General features: G+C 46.8%; 3 protein-coding genes across 5 annotated transcripts in view; 2 read left to right on the forward strand and 1 right to left on the reverse strand.

Moving 5' to 3' along the window:
* The window catches only part of SHMT1 (serine hydroxymethyltransferase 1), a 23,305-nt gene extending 22,261 nt beyond the window's left edge, over positions 1-1,044 (forward strand). For all 3 annotated transcript variants that reach the window (XM_037068763.1, XM_037068762.1, XM_037068764.1), the window contains one exon: positions 48-1,044. In XM_037068763.1, the coding sequence (XP_036924658.1) occupies positions 48-220 (173 nt within the window). In that variant the 3' untranslated portion in view covers positions 221-1,044. The remainder of the gene's footprint in view (positions 1-47) is intronic.
* On the reverse strand, positions 328-14,220 carry SMCR8 (SMCR8-C9orf72 complex subunit). The gene is made up of 2 exons (XM_037068760.1): positions 11,296-14,220; positions 328-5,924 (listed from the first exon to the last, which is right to left on the reverse strand). Exons 1-2 carry the CDS (start codon positions 13,650-13,652, stop codon positions 5,471-5,473), a joined length of 2,811 nt encoding a protein of 936 aa, XP_036924655.1. The 5' UTR covers positions 13,653-14,220; the 3' UTR covers positions 328-5,470.
* A 228-nt stretch (positions 14,221-14,448) lies between these two features.
* The window catches only part of TOP3A (DNA topoisomerase III alpha), a 42,196-nt gene continuing 35,934 nt past the window's right edge, over positions 14,449-20,710 (forward strand). The window contains exon 1 of the mRNA XM_037068759.1: positions 14,449-14,826. Coding sequence (XP_036924654.1) covers positions 14,647-14,826 — 180 coding nt within the window. The 5' untranslated portion in view covers positions 14,449-14,646. The remainder of the gene's footprint in view (positions 14,827-20,710) is intronic.

Here is a 20,710-nt window from a genome sequence, read left to right on the forward strand (position 1 = left end):
GGGTGTATCTCATAGCCCCAGAGGACTCATTTGTCTCTGTCACACAGGGATAGAATTGACTCTGCAGATTCAAAACGACATTGGTGTCAAGGCCACCCTGAAGGAGTTCAAGGAGAAACTGGCAGGGGATGAGAAACACCTTAGGGGCATCAGAGCTCTCAGGGAGGAGGTAGAGAGCTTTGCATCTCTTTTCCCTCTGCCTGGTCTGCTTGACGCTTAAGAGGAGCCACCCAAGGCGCTTACCCAAGGACACAGTGCCCTTCCCAGGAGAGAAGCACCGCCCCACACAGGACCTGGTCAACTTCTCTACACTGAGGGTTTCTTTGGGGACTTTTCTCATGTTATCTTTACAAATCAAAATCCGTTTAAGCCTCACTGTTAGTATGTGTGGGACAAATTATTAAGTTTAAATCTGAACCTCACTACTATATGTGTAATTATTCTGGAAAAATGAAATATTATTTAGCCTTAATTCATTTAAAGAGTGCGGTAGGACAGAGCTATTGGAAAGATTTCAGTAATTTTACTCACCCTTCTTGTAGAGTTACTGGGTTTCCTCCGACTCAATGAAGTAAAGAAGAAACACAAGTTCACAGCTTGTAAAAGCTGCTCATATTTTTTTACCCAGTGGGTCACCAGAGAACTGAATTAAGACCTTACAACTGAAGAGGGAAATTCTCCTTAAGCTTCTGCTATGTGCTTTCAATCAGAATTCTAAGTTAGACAAGTCTATACAAGGTGCCACCCACTGTGTGGATTTCTCTATTAGCAACTCAGTATGCTGCAGAAATGGTCTTCACCATCCCCACTGGACAGGTTGGAGGGCCTGGGGCACCTGATCCTCACTTGCTCTCAGAATCAGCCACAGGCTCTCCTGCCCTGTTGAGAGACTCCCTTCTGTAATCAGGAAGCCAAATGTCACCTTCCCAAAGAAATTTTATTTTTCATAAAGCTGAAGTGCAAAACATAAATGACCATTTTTAATAAGCACAGATTTTAATCACAGAATGTCTACAATTATAGCTTTAAAAAATACAACCAATTTTTATATTTCAAAAATAACTCAAATAAATTAATTTCTTAAAAAGTACACTTCTCATAGTATTTGTTTGGCATTTACTCTGGTGCAGCCATAGCTACGAGCTGCTGTCATACACCTGTCATACTCTCTCACCCTCGCCACTGTGACAACTGCAGCTCATGTGGTGAGCTCAGGTTCATATTCACAAAGATGGACAAACATGCGGTAATAAAATACTTTTAAAAAAAATAACAAGATTTCCTCACACACTATGCTTTTCACTGCAACCTTAAAGGTGGCATTTCTCTCAGCCCAACTTGTGTAGCCAGCCAGTGTTGGGCAGTCAGTGGGCAAGGAGTCCTGTGGTCCGCCTGGAAGGCACCTGTGGCCTAGGGTCCTGTATGTTGGCATTTATCCTAACCCAGTGGGGACAGCTACTACAGTCTCTCTGGGTGTGGGTGACACACCAGTGCCCACATCTATGCCTCAATTTGGGAACTATTATGCTGCAAAAAAAAAGTCCTATCTTCAAGGGTTTGACTCCTCTCCAGATGAAGACAAAAGGACATTTCTAAGACCCTGTGTAGCCTCCATGTTGGAGCTGAACACTCATTCCCAGGGAGCCAGGGCTTGGAGCACCTGATCAGCAGCCTAGGTCACTGCAAAGTGCTCATTCCATCCCTCCTGCTTCCTCCTCTCCATGTGCATAACTAAACCTCAATAGGTAAGGCCACATTAGGTCAGTGCCAACAGAGAAAGGGCTCCAGCAAACTTGGTGTGCTCCAACCTTACCAGCCGAGACTGTTTCTGCTTCTAGCCAGTAACAACTTGATGCTTTTTCCTTTTTGCAGTCTGTTAACACCATTAACACTTATAAAAGATTCCAGTTTTTTCACTACCACAATATTAGAGAAAAGCCAGGAAGCTGGGTGGTTTGATTCAAAGCATGAACTAAAACCATTCTTACGTGCTCTCCAGGCAAATGGGGGGTAACATCTAATTGTTGGCCTGGCGGGGGGGAAGGGAGGAGGGTGGTCAGTGCCTGCAAAGGCCATCCACACCGACCGTGGCCCCCTGACCCGTTGAGTGCTACCACCTGTGCAAAGACAACAGGTCAACAGCAAAAGGCCCAGGGAGGCAGGGTATGTCATCTGGCAGAAGTAGGAGGTCAGTGAACATGCGAGATCCTCCACTGCTGTTGGCCAACAGATGCATCACTGAAACAACAGGCCTGGCATTTAAGGTAGAATCTATGGGCCTTCCTCAGATTTGAAATGGCATTTGTTTGTTTGGGGTTGGAGTCTATTATAATTTGTAGTAACTAATTTGAAATAAAAGTTAAAAGCTGGATTGGAAATGACAGGTGAGCTATCATGGCCCACTTCCAGATTCTGGTACAATGTGTTTAACTTCAGCCGTTGCAGTCAGTTATGGGAAAGCTACAATTTCTAAAGTCCGAACACTCCTCTAAAGGAGCAAGGTCCCTGGGGAGACAGGTGTGAGGCAGCTGCTCAGGCTGGGTGTCTCAACACCATAGGTGCTGTGAGAGCCTTCAGGCAATCTCTGAAGTGGAGCCCCTGGAATCATTACTGCAGAACTACTGGCCCAGTTGGCTTGTCAACATGGATTGCTTTAAAAAAGGAAGGGAGGCCAGTAATTGGAAGTAAAGAAACCTCACAGTTTCAGTGCCTGGGCCTTCATAGGACTAAGAAATAATAAGGGGCACTGATATCCTTTACTTTCTGGGAAGTTTTTTAATGTTTTATTAACACTTACTAATCTGTAACTAGAGGAAAACCTCAAATGAAAATTCTTGAAGAAAAGAGTAGCCCCATTACATAGGGCTCCCCACCATTAAAATTTACAGATGCATCTGAGACTTCTAGTAGGTCCTAGTCCTCCAAAGTGGGAGGAGGGGGGTTGAGGAGGGTCAGCTTCACAGGCTCAGCTGCCTCAGCCCAAACTGGCTCAGTCCAGGTGCCACTTTGAGAAGAAACATACTTGGCATCAGGCAATCCTTTGAAACTGCTACAGTGAAAAGTCAGATTTTTTTAATCAAAATTTAAATCCTGGAATTCACCCACTAGTCAGTGAAGCCAACCTGCCTTCTTCATGAAGAAACAACTCTGAAAGAAAATGGCTGTAGGTGTGCTTTGTATGAAAGGTGAGCAATCAAGTATCTGTATGTTCAAAAAAAGAAAGAAAACAACTCCAGCGAGATGCTCTTGGTTTGCCCTCGGTTTGCTCTATGGCCGGTCGTGCCATGTTCTCTTTACACTAGACTGGTCTCACCTTGAGTTCTCAGGCATTCGGAAGCATCCCGATGGCAGAGCTTCCGAGCAAACACCCTCCAAGGCAGACATCTAGGGCAGTGTGTGGCCTCCACTTGCAGAAGGCCAGGTCTGGCTGGCCTGCGCTATCAGCTTCCCCAGTGAGAAGTGTTAACTGCAGAGCCCACATCAGTGTGAAACACAGGAACAGCAAGGGTGGTGTCAATGACTACTTTTCATCTTGTCATTGGGGCTCCACAGAGCTTTCTTCCCTTGGACATAAAATGTCACAAACTCATGTCCCTGGAAGCCTGAGTAGGCAGCAATTAGCCACACGGTTAGAAAATAAAATAGCATCTTGAACATGTGGGAGGAGCTCATGGAGAGAAACAGACTTCCTACACAGCCTTTTCTACAGCCACACTTCACATCTCAAAGCTGCCAAGACATTTTAGGAGAGTCGTCTGTGTGAGAATGTGCAATGGACAGAGGTACAAGGGAAAATGATGAGATGTAAGCAGCACCATTTGCCATAGAAGCAAAAACCATGTCCACAAAGAAAGCCACACAGGCCTACCTCCTTCCTGGAGGAAATCCCTGCCATGACAGGACTGGGGACCCTGACCAGCAGCTGATGGGTGGGAGCCAACAAGGTCCTATCATTCTGCAGAGAACAGACCAAAGGAGTGATGTGAGGCAAACCCTCCTTAGTCACCAGGGGTCTCTGACTTTAATGGTGTGCTACAAAGCTGACAGGTAGACCAGGTCTCAACAACAGGGCCCCAACCACACAGAGCATGACTCCAATACATATGCACATGTGGGCTCAGGACACCACTTGTTGCTGGCTCAGGTCTGTTTTATCACAACTTTCTGGGGATAACTTAAAAAGTAGTAATATCAAGAGTTCTTCCTACTTAGGGAAAAAACTGCTTTAAAAAAAAAGCATAAAATTTATGGGTTTCAATAAACCCTCCAATCTACACGTCAGTGGCCATTGTGTAAGCAGCTCAGGGAGGTCATGGTGGGAAATACATGGGAACATCTCCTGAGAAGGTGCAGAGAGTCTCATGATGATGGAAGTGAGCTGCAGTGAGGTGAGCATACTTGGGGGGACTCTGTGGGGATGAGTGAGCTGCTGTGCGGTGCCTGTACTCCAGGCCTGTGAGACCTCCCCAAGCAGATCCATAAGGACAGCCACACAAGAAAGCTTTCCTCACTCCTGGAAGAAATCCCCTCCATGAGTCATTACCACCCGGACTGCCCACCCATGCCAGCCAGCTGAACCCAATTCTGCTGTCACTGTGCCCGTGAGACCTGCAAGAGGTAGCGAAGTGGTTGCAAAGGTTTGCTTTGGGTGAGTGGACAGCGCTAACTCATTCTGGCCAAAAAAAGTGGACCTGCTGGCTCTTCATTGCTTGCACAGTGGTGATGGCCTCATGGCACCTTGGCCCTGCCTGTCTCCTGGGCTCTCTGCCTCCAAGAGCAGTGCTCACTGACAACTAGTGACTACAATGATCTCTCCTGCTGACCTGCGGGAACAGTTTCCAAGGTGAGGGAGCGAGGGTGGGGACGGGGTGCTACTCACCCCCGCTGCAGCACTGGGGTCTGGAGGGTGTACACTTCCCACTGTGCAGCTGGGGCAGAGCTCTCTCCGTTCTCATTCATCCCAGAGCCTCTCCTGGCATGCTGGGCTCCAGGAGACCATTCAGCTGCAATCTGAATGAGGCAATGATGTTCCATCATCCTATTTTCCACCAAATCATTCCAGTGAAACAGGCTGCTTCACTTGATTTTGCTACTCAAGTGTTAAGCAGAGATGAATGTGGCCACCATTTTCCTCCCATTAGGGCTTCATCTTCCTTCCTCTCATCCCACCTCATTGAGGCTTTCCCCTGCCCTGGCTACCAGTCCTCAGTCCTAGGATCACTCCTTAACAAGGAGACAAGAGCTGATACTGTCCTTCCAGACACCTTCAGAGAACGCCAGGCTCTCCCTCTGCCCAAGTCCAACTGGCAGGGTGCCTGGAGCCACCTGGGAACCATAGCTGCCACACTGGTTTCCTTCCCAACTATGACAACATAAATCTACAAAGCTCAGAGGACTGCTTGGTCACACCAACCTTTCCCTTCCCTGTGCCCTGAATCACAGGTCTTGGTCACAGTGGCTGGGACTGACCTCAGATTTTGTGCAAAAAACTGGGGACATAGTCAAACCTAAGCATGGGATGGCTGATCCCAGGAGACTCCTGCATATAGTACAGTTTCAGCAGCTCAGCCAGGTACTTGACCACTTTGACATCTTCATTCACTAGACCCAGATTCAGCTTCAAAAAGCTTGCCTGCCGGCTGGCAACCAACTCCTCTATCTCCTTGTTGTGGGCAGGCAGGTGCAGGTGATGGCAGAAGGTGTAGAGGAAGGCCTTGGAGCAGAGCTGGGTGAGCATGCTCTGGACGTGCAGGTAGTAGGTGCTGCCCCTCTTGATTTGAGTACGGTGGTCTGCCAGCCGGGGCACGAGGGTGCCTCTGTAAAGGGGGCAGCGCAGGGTTTTGTTGTCCAGGTCCAGAATGCTTGTGTAGCGGCTGTAACGGCTCAGAACTTGGAGGGTGCTGGCACTGGCAGGGGATGCCACTCTGAAACACACAGGCCAAAGTCAAGAGGAAGGACAAGGGCCAGGAAGATGAAGGCAAATGCTTGGGTGTGGGGCTTCCTGTCTCTAGGCCAGCTCCCATCCAGCCAACACTCTAGCTCTTTCTGGAAGGTAAATGTGATCATGATCTTTAAAGGGTTCCTCACCACCCTCATGACCAAGTTCAAGTGCCTTGGCATGGCCCACAAGGCCCTATACCACCTGCTTCCTGCTGACCTCTGAGGCTTCATCCGTTACTTCCCCAGTGACTCTCTCTCCCTGGCAGTATGTCAAGCTTTCACAGTGGAGCCTCAAAATCACGGGTCTATTTTCTCTGCCTTCCCTCCCTTTTGTACATGACTTATGCCCACTTAAACTTTCTCCAGCCTTCCCTCATCACCTCTTCTGCTTTCCTGCTATGACTTGGTCAAGCTCCTTAACCTTTCCGAGACTTCTCTGTAAGACACAGATAATAGTTCCTATCTCATGGGGTCATTGTGGAGACACAACAAATGTGCATAGGAGAAATGTGTGGCCCTCAGCATCACCAGTCTGGCACTGACCAGGGTGATGACAACTGTCTGTCTTCTTGTCTCACCCACTGGACAAGAGTTTCTACAGACCCAGGACTGTCCCTGATTTGCCCTTCTGTCCTCACTGTCCTGCACACCAGAAGTAGGCAGGCAGGGTCTGCCCAGTGAGGGAAGGAGGTCAGAGTGGTCAATCTTAGTTATTAGCAGCTCCTTGAATCTCTCTCCCCTACATCAGTTTTCCCAGAGGAACTGTATAGCAAAGATTTGCTGACCAGAAACTTCAGACTGACATACTCTGGAATTTGGGGCTTGTGTTAGACCTAAAATGGTGTGTACAATGGACTGACAGTCACTTGGGACCAAGGTAATCTAGTAATATTTTTTCCTTCCTGAATGTTATTATCTTGCACAATTAACACATTTACTGGGCATCTACTATATTCTCGGTAGTGACCCAGGGGCTAAGCAGGCAGTAAATGAGCCTGGTTTGGTTGGGAAGAAAAGCTGAGTACACTGAGTGAATGGAGATGTGGTCTACCTCTTTGCAGGAGAGGGTCGGGGCCAGAAGGTCCCGGAGGAGTGGCCTTCGAACTGGGGAAGGCATCCAGACTACAGTGTGAGCAAGGTCAAAGGGATGGCAAAGCAGACAGCCAAACGAGCCACACATTCTGAGAACAGTAAAGACAGCATTGGGCTGTGGCCCGCATCCCACGGGCAATGGGAAATTGTAGGCAGCTCATTGGCTTCTCAGGGAGGCAGGCCTTTTCCCACATATACTCAATCCACTCCTGATAAAGCGGCCCAAGGGGGCCAGGCCACGAGCCACACTCCTCCTCAGGCTTGGCACATCTAGCCCACTAAAGGCTCTGCCACAGCAACACAGCCATGCCTCGCCTCATCTTCCTGCTTCTCCATCCCAGCCACCTGTCCTGATGGAACATCCTGGCCTCAGGCCCAGCCTCTGCTGGGAAAGCTCCAACACCCCACCCACTCCCACCTATGGCAGCACCATTTCTTTGAGAAGATGCTGCTCCTTCTAACATTTCTATTTCCCTCAAATTTCCTCATCAGGAGGCCAGACAGCATGGGAAGAAGCGAGTCCCAGGCCTGTCCCTAAGTTATACAACACTCATACTTCACCTCTCACACCTGTTTAGATTCATCACAGTCTGTCCCAAAGGGAGACAAACACTGTATAGAGGAGGACACTGAGGCCCAAAGAGTAGCCAAGGTCACCCAGCTTGAAAGTGGCTGAACCAGGACTCAATCCAGGGCCTCTGGCCCACCCTAGCACTGTTTCTTACCAGAACTGAGCTGTTTTTCAAATAGTGCAGGGCTTGTTATTTCTGTTTAGTAAGCAATAATCCCTGGTTTGAGCTTAAAATAATGGGAGATTGATCTATCTCTTGTACTTATTCTGTGCACAGTTAGGCCCTACTGCAGTAGGAAAAAAACCCCAAACCACCAGTAAGACTGGCAGTTCTAGGGTGGGAGTACTTAAAGAGCTTGTTGTCTGAGCTGGTTTTAGCTGGAGACAAAGCACCCAGGTGGGAAGGGAATCTCCTGAGTCACAAAATTTTGATTCCAGATTAATTTGGCACACAGGACCAATCCTCTTACTAAGCACCCCTACAGATAGGAAGCTCATGACCACACAAAGACAACTCTTATGGTCATACTCTCCATGCTGATCCTCAGATGGGCCTCGGTCTACCTCTGTCTCAATTCTGGGTCTGCCTGTGGGGTGACTCACCGTCCACAACTCCAGCACCTCTGAGGGCTGCCAAGTGCAGCACGAGGGTAGCACACACAGTGCCAGGGACTGGGCCCGCCTCCAGCCCCACAGGGGGGACTGCTGTAGGTCCTACTCACAGACAGGTTCAGTAAGTTTTGCTAAGTGCAGAGATAACTGATCCAAATTCACATAGCTAGTAGGGTTAATACCAGGACCTGAACTCAGCACACCCATTGCCTCCCTCTAACAGCTCCACAACTCCATGGATTTTCATCTCGTGGTACTTTCACATCCTGTCTACTGTTCACCTCACAGAATTTTTTCAAGTGATTCACAGAAAATCCAGTCCTCATTCCACTTCTAGCCCCTCAGCTGACCCTCTAGTGATAGATCCCCTAGGGAACAAGGCCTCCAACCCCTGTCTAACATTCCAAAATGCCCTGCAGGCAGATGCTCCTAATTCTCAGCACATGGGCACACTCAGGAGGTCTGAGCAGGAAAGCTTCACAGGAGAATTTATCACTTCTCCACTTGGGATTCTTGGAAAGATCTCAACTGTCACTCTGACAGGACTCTCATTTTTGCAGAGGGCTGCTTCAAGGCTCTGAAGTCTGGTGGTGTGGGCCACACTCAGCTCTTGCTGCCCTGGCCTGTCTTCCTCAGTCTGTCTGGGCCCTGGTAGGGTATCAGAGCAGAGCTCACACTGCTCAGGCACAGATCAGATGTGATGGGCCTTCCAACCTCTGCAGTCACAAGGAAGGCCTTGTCAGCAACCTCTGCAGATGGAAACAGCCAAGCCTCTCCTTGTCAGGAGAGGCCAGGCTGACAGTGGTGACAGAGCTGGGCTGAAGAGAGGGTTGACTGAGAAGGCCATGCTCCCGCTGTCCTGGGATGTACCACAGCTGCTAATCCTGGCAGTGGGCCCAACAGCTGGCATATAGCCCTCAGTAAGTACTTGGCAAATGATCATTCGGTGACCCAACCCTCTTATTTTCTCCGAAGGAAACAAAGGCTCAAGTGAAGGAGTGACTTGTCCAGTGCCCACTTTGGATGAACAGTGGTAGGGAAGGGGCGCCACAGGACTCAGACCACCTCATACCTCCTCTTCCATTCCAGGGTGCCAAATATATTGCCAGCTACCCCCTGCTGCACCCACAGAGACATCATTAATTGAGACAGCAGGATTTCCAGTGCAGCCCAACCTAGGCCTCAGAATATTTCTCAACAGAGCGCTTCAGTAAGGTACCCAGTAGACTGGAGCTGGTGTAAGAAATGAACCTCTGTGGCCATTCTGGCACATCCTAAGGAGAGAATTTAATGGAAAGCCAGTGGAAAAGGCAAGATTGTGTGAGCCTGGTCCTCAATAAGCCAGCTGACATCAATAGATTGATGTATGTTTTAGATTTTCCACTTTTGAAGTAAAAAAGTCAAAGTTCAAGGGTTGGGATGAGGGGGTCGAGTTGGAGAATAGATGTGTGTGTACACATGCGTGTGTGTGTGGGTGCATGATGCCCACCCATCATCTACCAAGAACAAGCAAAACACAATCTCTGAAAAGCCCTTCCCTTCCTGTGACAGAATGGTTAATCCCAAGAGCACAGAGGTGCCATTAGCTGAGGGTCGGGAATGTGGGAGGAAAGATAAAAGCTGCAAGGGCAATGAGTTCAGTCAGCTAACCTACTAAGCCTTAGATTCTGCATCCTTAAAGGACTTAATGGTTTCCCACGGCGCCCAAGGAATGAGTTTGCCCAGGTGTCTCAGGTACATCACACCAAGCTGCCCATGTTGTCATTCTTCCCCCACAATGGCAAACCAACCCTCCAGGCCATTCAAACCAAAGACCCCCAGGCCTTCTCCCTTCCTCCTTCCCACCTGTCACTAAATTACTCTCTTTTCTTAGAACACACAAAGCACCTGATGTTAGAACACTCATTTTCCTGTATAGTAAGGCTCTAGTCACCTGTCTGCCCCTTCTCCTAAACTACAAATTCTTACAGAGCAGTAACTTTACTCAGGTACCTCCAGAAGGTACCCCTGTAGCCACCAGCACAGCCTGTAGATTCTCAACAAGTGAATCAAGTCCTGACATGGAAGTGATACTTGTTTGAATCCCACCACGACCCTAATGCAGCCAAGGGTAAGTCTGAGTGACCTCTGTACAAAAGGTGAACACAAGGAGACTCAAGGTGGTGACCCCATTGATACTAGGGGCCCATGTAAATGGGAAGTTGGAAAATTAGAATAAACAGGGGTTGACTGCAGTGTGGGAGAAATTGTTTGCCCTTCCTATGTGGCATGGGAAGCGTAGGCTGTGTCAGCAGGGACCCCCATGATCACTTAGCTCAAAACCTTTGCTTTGCAGATGAGCAATGTGGGGTGCAGAGAAGGGACTGAGGAAACGGAACATAGTGCACACACTGAGGGAGAGTCCCTTGACCCAGACAACTTGTCAAGCAGTTTTGAAAAAATAAAAAGAATCCACTACAGCACAAGTAAGGAACACAGGGAAATGATACAGAACGCATTCAGAGAGAGGGAAAAGGAGCTGGCTTTTGCCTTTCCTTATTAAGACAGCCTTCAAAGGCAAACAGGACAGTGGAGCCCTGTAGATGTCCCTCTCACCAGTGATGGCTGCCCTCTTCTATTACCACAGCCCTTTCTCAGAAGTAGATCTCTCATAGTCACCTACACCATAGTATGAATTTGAGAATCAGCAAGAATCTGAGATCTACAAGTCCAGTCTTTTCCCAAACCTTGCTGTACACCTTACTCCAGACCAGCTGAATCAGAATCTTGGAAGTGGGGCCCAGGAATCGTAATTTTAAAAATTCTCCTGTAATTCTGACACAGCAGGGTACAGACCAGGATCAGCAACCACTTAGGAACTACAATCTCCTCATATGACTGACAGACAAGGAAACACAGGGCCAGAGAAGGGAGATGAATTGCCAAGAGTAACAGTGAATTGATGCTGGGCCCGGTCTGGAAGCCAGGCCTCCTGATTTTGGGTCCACCACCCAAACTTTTAACTTCACCCAGAGGGATGTACATTTGAAGCCTCGTCTCTAACTGGACAAGGCCCTTCCCCACTACCTGTAACCAATTACCTCTGCAGGCCAATTAGCTTCCACTTCTGAAAATCCATGATGTGCAGAGGGGAGGAGACCCAGTGCTTCACAGGTTTGGCATAGCGGCTGTAGTTGGGCACGAAGATGGACAATGCTGTCACAAGTTTCCTGACTACGGCCTCGTCCTCCCCCAGGACCACAAGCGTCCTCCCACTGAGCAGGGAATAGATGGCTGGGTGGGCAAAGGGGTACTGGCGGATGAATTTTAAGGCATTCTGGCCAGCCCTCTTTTTATGCCTCTCAGAAGAGGGGCCAGTGAGATGAGCAGAAGGAGTCCGGTCCAAGCTAGTGGAGGCTACACTGCTCACATAGCTGGTGGTGTCTGAGTAGTTGTCCAGGCTGGTCTTACTAATATCCCGGCTAGCCAGCAGGTGGCTTGGGTCCAGCTCATAAGCAGGGAAGCCTTCAGAACTGTTGTCTCGGGAAGAAGGGCTAGCATTTTCCACTGCAAAGTCCATGTGTAATCCTGGGTCCTTCTGCCTGTAGCGCTGTGGGGGGATGCTCACTACTCCATCCTCATCAGAGAGTATGTGGACTGGAGTAGAGAGTGGCACCAGCAGACTATCACTCTCCTTCCCAATGCAGCAGGAGTCTGCTTGTGATGAGGTGTTTTCTAAGCTGCCCTCCTCTGGCTCACCCAGCTCAGCTGGGCTGATGCTTGCCCGGAAGTGGATGGCTCCCTCACTATCATCTGCATATGACTCTTCCTCATTAATAGCACTTGGGTAGCTGGCCCTAAACTCATCAGGGATAAGGGCCTCAGAGGGGCAGGTGCTGAGGACTTCAATGCTGTCCTCACTGATGGTCCTATGGCTGACTGCTTTGCTCCGGATCACCTGAGGGCTCAATGGCACCATGAGGTTAGCCTGGCTGTCAGACTTAAACAGCGCAGAGGTAGACTTCTCCGTGCCTAGAACCTCAATGCTTTCACCACTGCTGATACTGCCTTTCATATCCATATCCAGGTAGTCCAAGTTTTCCTGAAGGTCAAAACTGTTCAACTGTGTTGCCTCCACTTCCTTGTAGTCCTCATCTCCAAGTTCCTGCTCCATCTTAATCAGCACAGACTCCACACTGGACTTGTAAGAGCCAAAACTAATTAACACTTGAGGAACTTGGCATTCTTGTAGAGATCTGGAAGGCAGCCTGTCTTGACTGGGCTTAGATGGTATGCTTTCTTTTGTCTCTACCACCCTGTCATAGACATCCACAAAGTCTTCAAAAAGGAAGTTTGTTATGCTCTGTTGCTTTAGTAGTGTTCTGTCAATCTGGCTAGTCAGAAGATAGCACAGGTCTCCTCTGAACATGTGCTCAATGTGGCTGAGCTGAGCCAGAGTCTTGGTGAAATATTCAGTGTCACAGAGCTCTTCCAAGGTCTTCAATTTCTTGTCAAAGCACTTGGTGGACTTTGCTTTGATGAGTTTCGGGGTGTAGGCAGGTCTGCAGGCGTAAAGGTCTGTGTCAGCACATTCATCAGGATTAGAAGTAGTGGCTGCCTGATCAGGCTGATCCTGAGTATGCTCCATCTCCCCAGAACACACATCAGACCCCTTCAACTTCCGCTGAGGGTATGATCGAATCTGCTTCAGCAAGTCTTGATGTTCGATGATACACTTCTCTACACTAGCCAATTCATTGGCTTTCTCAATTGCTTGAGATGAGTAAAAGCCTTTGTCATTGGCTTTCTTCTGGATCTCCGTTTCAGTGTGCAGCACGGTCCTTGTGTAGTCCAGGTCTTTCAGTTTTTTTTCAAGTTCTACAGCAAAGGCCTTCCTGTTGCCTGTCTTCAAGTACTCAGAAGCTTTGGAAAATTCAGCTGAAAGCTCCTGGAACTGCTGCATGATTTTGTGCTGGTCTGCTGAGATATAAGCCATGCAAAAGGGCCTCACAAAGCCACGGGCCTCCAGGTCGTACAGGGTAAGGTGGTGCACATAAGCAAAGGCTCCCTCTTTGGAGTCTCCCAGTACCACCTTGGAATCCTCCACAAAGTTCAGCTTGGGATAAGCAGAACCAGGGGGATGGCCCACGAAAGAAGCCTGGTAATCCACAGACATTATCCGCAAGGAGAAGTAATTGAGATCAAAAGTACCGAAAACTTTGGTGTCATTGGGGATGGTCAGCAAGGGTTGGGGTCCCACCTGCTCCGAAAACTCGGAAATAAGGATGAAATCCCGAGAAAACTTGGCTCCGGACAATTTGGACCATGGGTTAGCTCCTTGGCTTGCGAAGGGGAAGAGCGGCACCGAGTACTCTTCAGGCAGGGCCGGCTGATTGTAAGGCTCCTCCTCGTAATCATCCTTTTTGGTGAAGGCCACCACGTCAGGGGCGCTGATCATTATTTCCAGATATACGGAGAGAACATTGAGAGGAAGTGAAAAAAGAAGGCTGGGGTAATCAACACAGGGAAGCCAAGACTTTGGAGGAGGAAGCAAAGTCCTTTGCTGTCTTCTTTGCGCCTTTAAGGGTACTTGGCTGCCTCTCACACTGCCGCAAACTCCCGCAGCCCCTCAAAGGTGTGTCTTCCCCAGGGCTCTCCAGGCTTCATGAACTCCGCAGGTCCAGAAGACCGGGAAGGCCGGCCGCCCTTTCTCCACCTCCACCTCCTACCCTGGCGAGGGCAGCCGGCGCAGAGCACCTGCAACGAGGTCACCGGAACTTCTCCGAATTGACCGGTGACAGCAACAGCCTCGGCCCTGAAATGGTGCCTAACGTGGGGCTGCAAGCCGCCACAGAGGCCAACTGAGCGTTGCTGCCCCGACAACCCAAGACAAAACCCGTCGCGGCTGCTTGGACGCCACAACTAAAATCCAGTTATATCGGCGCCGCCATCTTGGTATCACATGATGCGCGGTAGCGGTGCCGTGTGACCCGGAAACCGCCGCGTATACTTCCGAGCGGGAGAGAAAAAAAGATGTGGCAAGGGGGGAAGATGTGGGCGGGACTGTGGAGCACCCTCCTCCAAGAACCAATCGGTGAAACTAACTTCTGTTTGGACGGAGAGGAAATGTGAGGGCGCGGAAACCTGCAGGGACAAGGGGTCTAAGAGCGCGGGGCAGCGTGGGAGTTGTAGTTTTCGGCCCTGTGGACCCGCGCCTGGCGGAAGTGGCGGGAGAAAACGGGAGGGAGCGGAGCGTGGTAGTGCGGGATTTGGCTTGCGGGCGGTGGTGGTGAGGGAGAGGCGAAGAGGCTGCAAATCCGAAGCCCGGCGGGCTGATGGAAGGAGACCGGAACGGTGCCCACGGCACTGGCGGCTCCTGGAGTCTCTAATTCCTTAGGGTGCGCTCGGGGTGGCGCTCAGCTCGATTTCCCCAGCATGCGCGGACACCCGAGATGATCTTCCCCGTAGTCCGCTGCGCGCTCCGCTGTGTGCGTTGGCCTGGAGGACGAAACTTGTCCGCCTCCGCCATGGAGGTGGACTTCCGAGGCGTGCGGAAAGTCCTCTGTGTGGCGGAGAAAAACGACGCGGCCAAGGGGATCGCTGACCTGCTGTCCAACGGTCGCATGAGGCGGGTAAGGATATGCATTTCCTAGCAGCTGTACTTGGTGAGGCCCACGGAGTGGGACATCGTGGTGGGCACCGGAAATAGGGATGAAGGCGACTTCTCTCCCCTGTGGGTCTTCACTGTGTCCCCGAGACCATTGCAATGGCCACCTGTCTTCTCTTAGGACTGACTGATAGACATTTTTAAATGTAGTGAAGAGGTTTCATTCATTTGCTTGAAAACCCTGGGTCCTCCCGCCGTTCACTCGTTCTTTCCTCGGGATTCTAAAACCCGATGAAGCTGGGAATCACTGACCAAGATCCTTTAACTTGGCATTCAAGCTCTGCCTGATCATTCCTAGGGAACCCTATTTTCTACCATACCCCCTGCAGTTCTGCAGACGTGCCGATTCTACAGCTTTTAAGGGCCTACTGACAGAGCAACGCTATACGGTTTGGAGGTTAGAGGCAGATCTCAGACCTTTTCCTAATGCCAATAATGGCCCTTGACTACCAGTTCAACACAGGAATCCCTAACTTGGGGTGCAGTGAAGAAGGAAACTTTATTCAGTGCAAAACAGCCATGGGTCTTTGAGCTTCAGCTGGGGAAACATTCTTAGGTGGACAGGGAAAGTGCTCAGAAGGGAAACTGATTTGTATAGACTTAAGTCCCCGCTCCTGATCCCTAATTAGTCCTTCTTTATGCAAATGAGGACTCCAAATCCTTGCAGTTTGGTCCAAAAGACACTATGGTGATTGGTCAGAATGGAGCCCCGCTGGTTGGTGGGGGAAATATAGTTGCACGACTCAGATGGGTTGGGAAAAGCCTCAGTCCTAGGGGTTGAAATAGAATTCCAGGAATTCCTTTGTAAGGGCTGCTCAGGTGGCAAAAACAGTGCAGGCTGGCAGTTCAGAGGAGGCTTCTCTGTGAAGACCAATTTGCATGAGAGGACCTTGAGTAGAAATGGTTGTTAGGCTCTGTTTTTTAAAAATTTGAGCCCAGTTAGCCAATAGGAGCCCTTAGTGGTTATCTTCTTTCACAGGGTCCCTACGATCATACAAATTCTGAGAGACAGGTAAGAAAGGGATTAGATGTATTGGAGACTCACTGGGGCACAAAGGAAGGGGAGAGTAAGAAAGGGTTTCAAAAGGGAGTTAACGTGAAGGCCTTAAGAGCAGTTCGGGAAAGTCTCTCAAACCACAAAAGTGGAGCCTGAAATGGTTTTCCAGAGAACATTTCTGAGAGCATGGAGTAAAGTTCCCTGTCCTTTTTCTTTCAAATCCCAGGGTCCTTAGAACTGTTGCTAGTGTGTGGCTAGTGGGAGTAGGAGCTAAGGTTGTATGGGTGCTGGGAGGTTCAGCTCTTTCCAATGCCAAGAGTCCTGGTGACCAGCTCAAAGGTTTGTCTACTTCAAGGGCTTTGGGTCTCCTAAAAATGGCCCATCTACACCTAACTTACTTCTGTATTCTTCGGGGCTTTGTTTAAATGTTTCTTCTTCAAGGAACCTTTCCTTGCATTCTCTCCCCCCAACTGGGAGAGGGACACTTCATGGTGTGCTGTCATGGTATGCTGATCTATTTGGAAGATAAGCTACCAATTACAGTGAAATAATGCACTGTGCAGTTATTTCTTTGATGTCTCTCACCACCCCTCCTTGGCCTCTAAGCTCCAAAGGAAAGGGTCTGTGTCTGTTTTGTGCATTGTTGTATTCTTAGTGCCTAACATGGTACCTGGAATACAGGAGTCTTTAAGTCAATAATTGTTAGATGAATGTTTGAGTTGAGACTTGAAAGTCTTACCCGGCAGTGGAAACAGTATGTGTAAAGAACAACCAGTGGCTTGAAACAGTTTGGAGTGTAAAAAAACTGAGAAGTTAGGAGTGGGAGGAGGAATCAGGGAGTTAAGCAAAGAGAGGAAGTTGAAGGCAGATCATAAGGATATTAGAGAGCCATGTAATGTTTTATACACAAGTGTTAAAGTACATGTAACATTTACCATTTAAACTATTTTGAAGTAGCATTTAATAATTTCTCAAATGTTGTGCAACCATCATTTCTATTGAGTTGCAGATTTTTATCACACCACAAGGAAACTCCATAGCCAGTAAGCAGTCACTCCCCATTCTCTACTGCTCCAAGTCCCTGGCGACCACTAATCTGCTTTCTATCCCCAAGAATTTGCTTATTCTGGATATTTCATATAAAAAGAATCATAACATGAGGCCTTTTGTGTCAGGCTTCTTTTACTTAGTGTGCTGTTTCTGAAATTCATCCATGTTGTAGCATGTATTAGTACTGTGTTCGTGAAAGACTGAATAATATTCCATTGTATAGGTAGATCACATTTTGTTATCCATCCACTCACTAGTAGATGACATATGAGTTGGTTCCACCTTGGGCTTTTGTAAAGAGAGCTGCTGCCCTGTCTGGTGTGGCTCAGTGGATTGAGTGCAGGTCTGCGAGCCAGAGGGTTGTAGTTCGATTCCCAGTTGGGGCGCATGCCTGGGTTACAGGCCAGTTCCCAGCAGGGGGCGCATGAGAGGCAACCATACATTGATGTTTCTCTCCCTCTCTCCTTCCCTTCCCCTCTGAAGATAAATAAATGAAAATCTTTTAAAAAAAGAGAGCTGCTGTAAGCATTCATGTACAAGTTTTTGTGTGAATGTCTATTTTCATTTCTTTTTAGCAAATTCCTAGATGTGCAACTATTGGGCCATAACTTCACTCTATAGTTAACTTTTTGAGGAATTGTCGAATTAATTTCCACAGTGGCTGAAACATTTTACGTACTCACCAGCAATGTTTGAAGTTTCTCTACTTCTTCACTAACACTTGCTGGGTTTTTTTTTCATTTCTTTTGATTATGTGGTAGTTTTGATTTGCATTTCCCAAATAACTAATGACACTGAGCATGTTTTCATGAGTTTATTGGTCACTGTGTATCTTCTTTGGAGAAATATCTGTTTATGTCTTCCACCTGTTTTTGAATTGAGTTGTTTGTCTTATATTGAGTTGTAAGAGTTCTTTATATGTTCAGGATTCTAGATCCTTCTTAGATAAACAATTTGCAAATATTTTGTCCTGTTCATTGGGTTGTCTTTTCACTCTCTTGATTGTGTTCTTTGACGCACAAAAGGTTTTAATTTGTATGAACTCCAGTTTACCAGTTCACCTGTTTTTTCTTCTTTTGTGGATTATGCTGTTAGTGTCATATCTAAAGTATTGCCAAATCTAAGATCATGAAGACTTGCCCCTATGTTTTCTTCTAAGAGTTTTAGCTCTTATATTTAGGTCATTGGTCCATTTTTAGTTAATTTTTTCCATATAGTATAAAATAAGAATCCAACTTTATTCTTTTGCATGTGGATATCCAGTTTTTCCCATTTGGTGAAAAGGTGATCCTTTTTTGCCCTGACTGGTGTAGCTCAGTTGGTTGAGCATTGTCCCACAAAAGCAAAAAGTTGCTGGTTCAATTCCCAATCAGGGCACATGGCTGGGTTGCAGCCAGGTTCCCAGTTGGTGCATGTGCAAGAGGCAACTAATTGATGTTTCTCTCCCTCTCTTTCTCCCTCCCTTTCCTCAGCCCAAAAATAAATAAAATCTTTAAAAAAAAAGTAAAAAGACAGACTTTTTCCATTTGGTGGTCTAGGAACCCTTGCCAAAAATCAGTTGACTGTAAATGTTTGGCTTTCTTTCTGGACTTTCAATTCTGTTTCATTTTTCTGTATATCTGGTCTTATGCTAGTATCACACTGTTTTGATTACTGTAGCTTGGTAATAAGTTTTGAAAATGGGCAGTATGAGTCCTTCAACTTACTACACTTTTTGGACTATAAGATGCGCTTGTTTTCCCCCCAAATTTGTTAGGAATAATGGTTGTTAATGCTGCTATTGAGTTCTGTTTACATTTATGTTGGTGAAATATTATGTTATTTATGTTATTAAATATTTTACCACATTTTTTTGCTTCAAAATTTTATTTTCTATTTTTCTCCTCTAAAACCTAGATGTGTCTTATGGTCCAAAAAATGTAGGTAATTCTCTTTTTTTTCAAAAATGCTGTTTTGGCTACCTGGGGCCCTTGCAACTCTATAGGAAATGTAGGATCAGCTTTTCCATTTATTTTGCAAAAAAGGCTATTGGGAGTTTTGTAAGGCTTGCACTGAATCTGTAAATCACTTTGGGGAGTATTACCATCTTAGTATTGTCTGCAGTCTATGAACACAGTCTTTCCATTTATTTAAGTCTTTAAATTCTTTCAGCAATGTGTCGTAGTTTTCATTGGCTTTGGGATGCTGCATAAATGGAATTGTTTTCTTAATGTCCTCTTCAGATTGTTCATTACTACTGGAGTTTTTTTGTGTGTGTAAGTTATATCCTGCAAATATACTGGATTTTTTTAAATCAGTACTAATAGTTGTTTTTGGTTTGTTTTGTTTTGTTTTGTTTTTGGCTTCTTTAAGATTTCTGTCTATAAAGTCTTATCATGTGTGAATAGAAGTATTTCTCCTTCCTTTCCAATTGGAATGTTTTTCTTTCTTTCTTTCTTGTTTGTTTTTGTTTTTGTTTGTATCTAATTGCTCTGGCTAAAATCTAGTAATCTTGGGTACAACAGTGAAACAGACATTCTTGTCTTATTCTTCATCTTAGAGGAAAAGCTTTCACTGTTCTGCCATTGAGTATCATGATGTTAGCTGTGGCGTTTCGTTATGAAGGATGTTGAGTATTTATTTATTAAGGCTTTTTCTGCATCTGTTGACATGAGCGATGTAGGGTTTTTTTAATCTTCATCTGAGGATATATGTTTCTTGAGAGAGAAACATTGATCAATTGCCTCCTATACACACCCCCACCAGGGATTGAACCTCCATCTTAGATATGTGCTCTGACTGGGAATTGAACCTGCAACCTTTTGGTACATGGGATAATGCTCCAACCAACTGAGCCACCTGGTCAGGGCAGCAACACAGGTTTAAGTGGGGGAGTACTGGGGTCATGTTTGTGTCAGAATCACTCTGGCAGCATAGGATTTGAAGAGTGAACACCTAGAGTTGAGGCAACAGCTGTTGGAGTTCCACTTGTGAAAGGTCAAAGGCCTGAACTCTAGAACCCATGGAATAATTCAAATAGGAGCAGAGGGAACTGAAAGGAAGGGAGTGATAGAAACTGAGTTTAAAAGTTCACCATGCTTTTATGAATCTTGGTCCCTCTTCTAGAATGATAATTTCCTTCTTTTTTCCTAATGAACTCTTTGTCTTTTAAAAAAGAAATGAAAGGCAACCTAATTGTAAACTCTTTTGTGAAGTCGTTCCTAATGTCCTCTTTATCCATTTCCTTCTCTGCTTCCAGATGCATTTTCATCTCTCTTGATGGTAGCAGTCATCATGAGTGGAGTTATCTAGCTATTTGTCTATCTGTCCTATGGTGTGTCACCTCCCCAAGAACAGTGACAGCTCCTATTCATTTTTTCAGCCCTCAAACAGAGCCAGCTACATGAAAAACACATGGTAAATGTTCATCACATGTCATAATCTCTACCATTTAAGGGACTTAAATTCTGTGGAGGTGCTAAAACATACAGATACACACAGATCAAAATCAAATGTTGGCCATTTTAGCTTTATAAGAGCAAGGAACTGAAATAACAAGAACCGATAATAGAAATGGTTAAATAAATTGTATGTAATTTGTGATGGATTATTAGACATTTGTTATGGAAAACACTTTAATATATGTTTTAAACATATATATATATACACATATATTTGAAAGAAATTCAAGAAATATTAAAGAGTTAGAATTTTTCACTTTTTTCTTTAACAATAGTTAAACACTTGTAATTATTGCACAGAATTCAGAGAATACATACATATATCAAGAAGTAAACCACCCCCACCAGCCACAGCAACCGCT

The sequence above is a fragment of the Sturnira hondurensis genome, unplaced genomic scaffold (assembly GCF_014824575.4).
Source record: "Sturnira hondurensis isolate 20B ecotype Veracruz unplaced genomic scaffold, ASM1482457v3 Scaffold0018097, whole genome shotgun sequence".
In the NCBI taxonomy this organism is placed as follows: Eukaryota; Metazoa; Chordata; class Mammalia; order Chiroptera; family Phyllostomidae; genus Sturnira; species Sturnira hondurensis.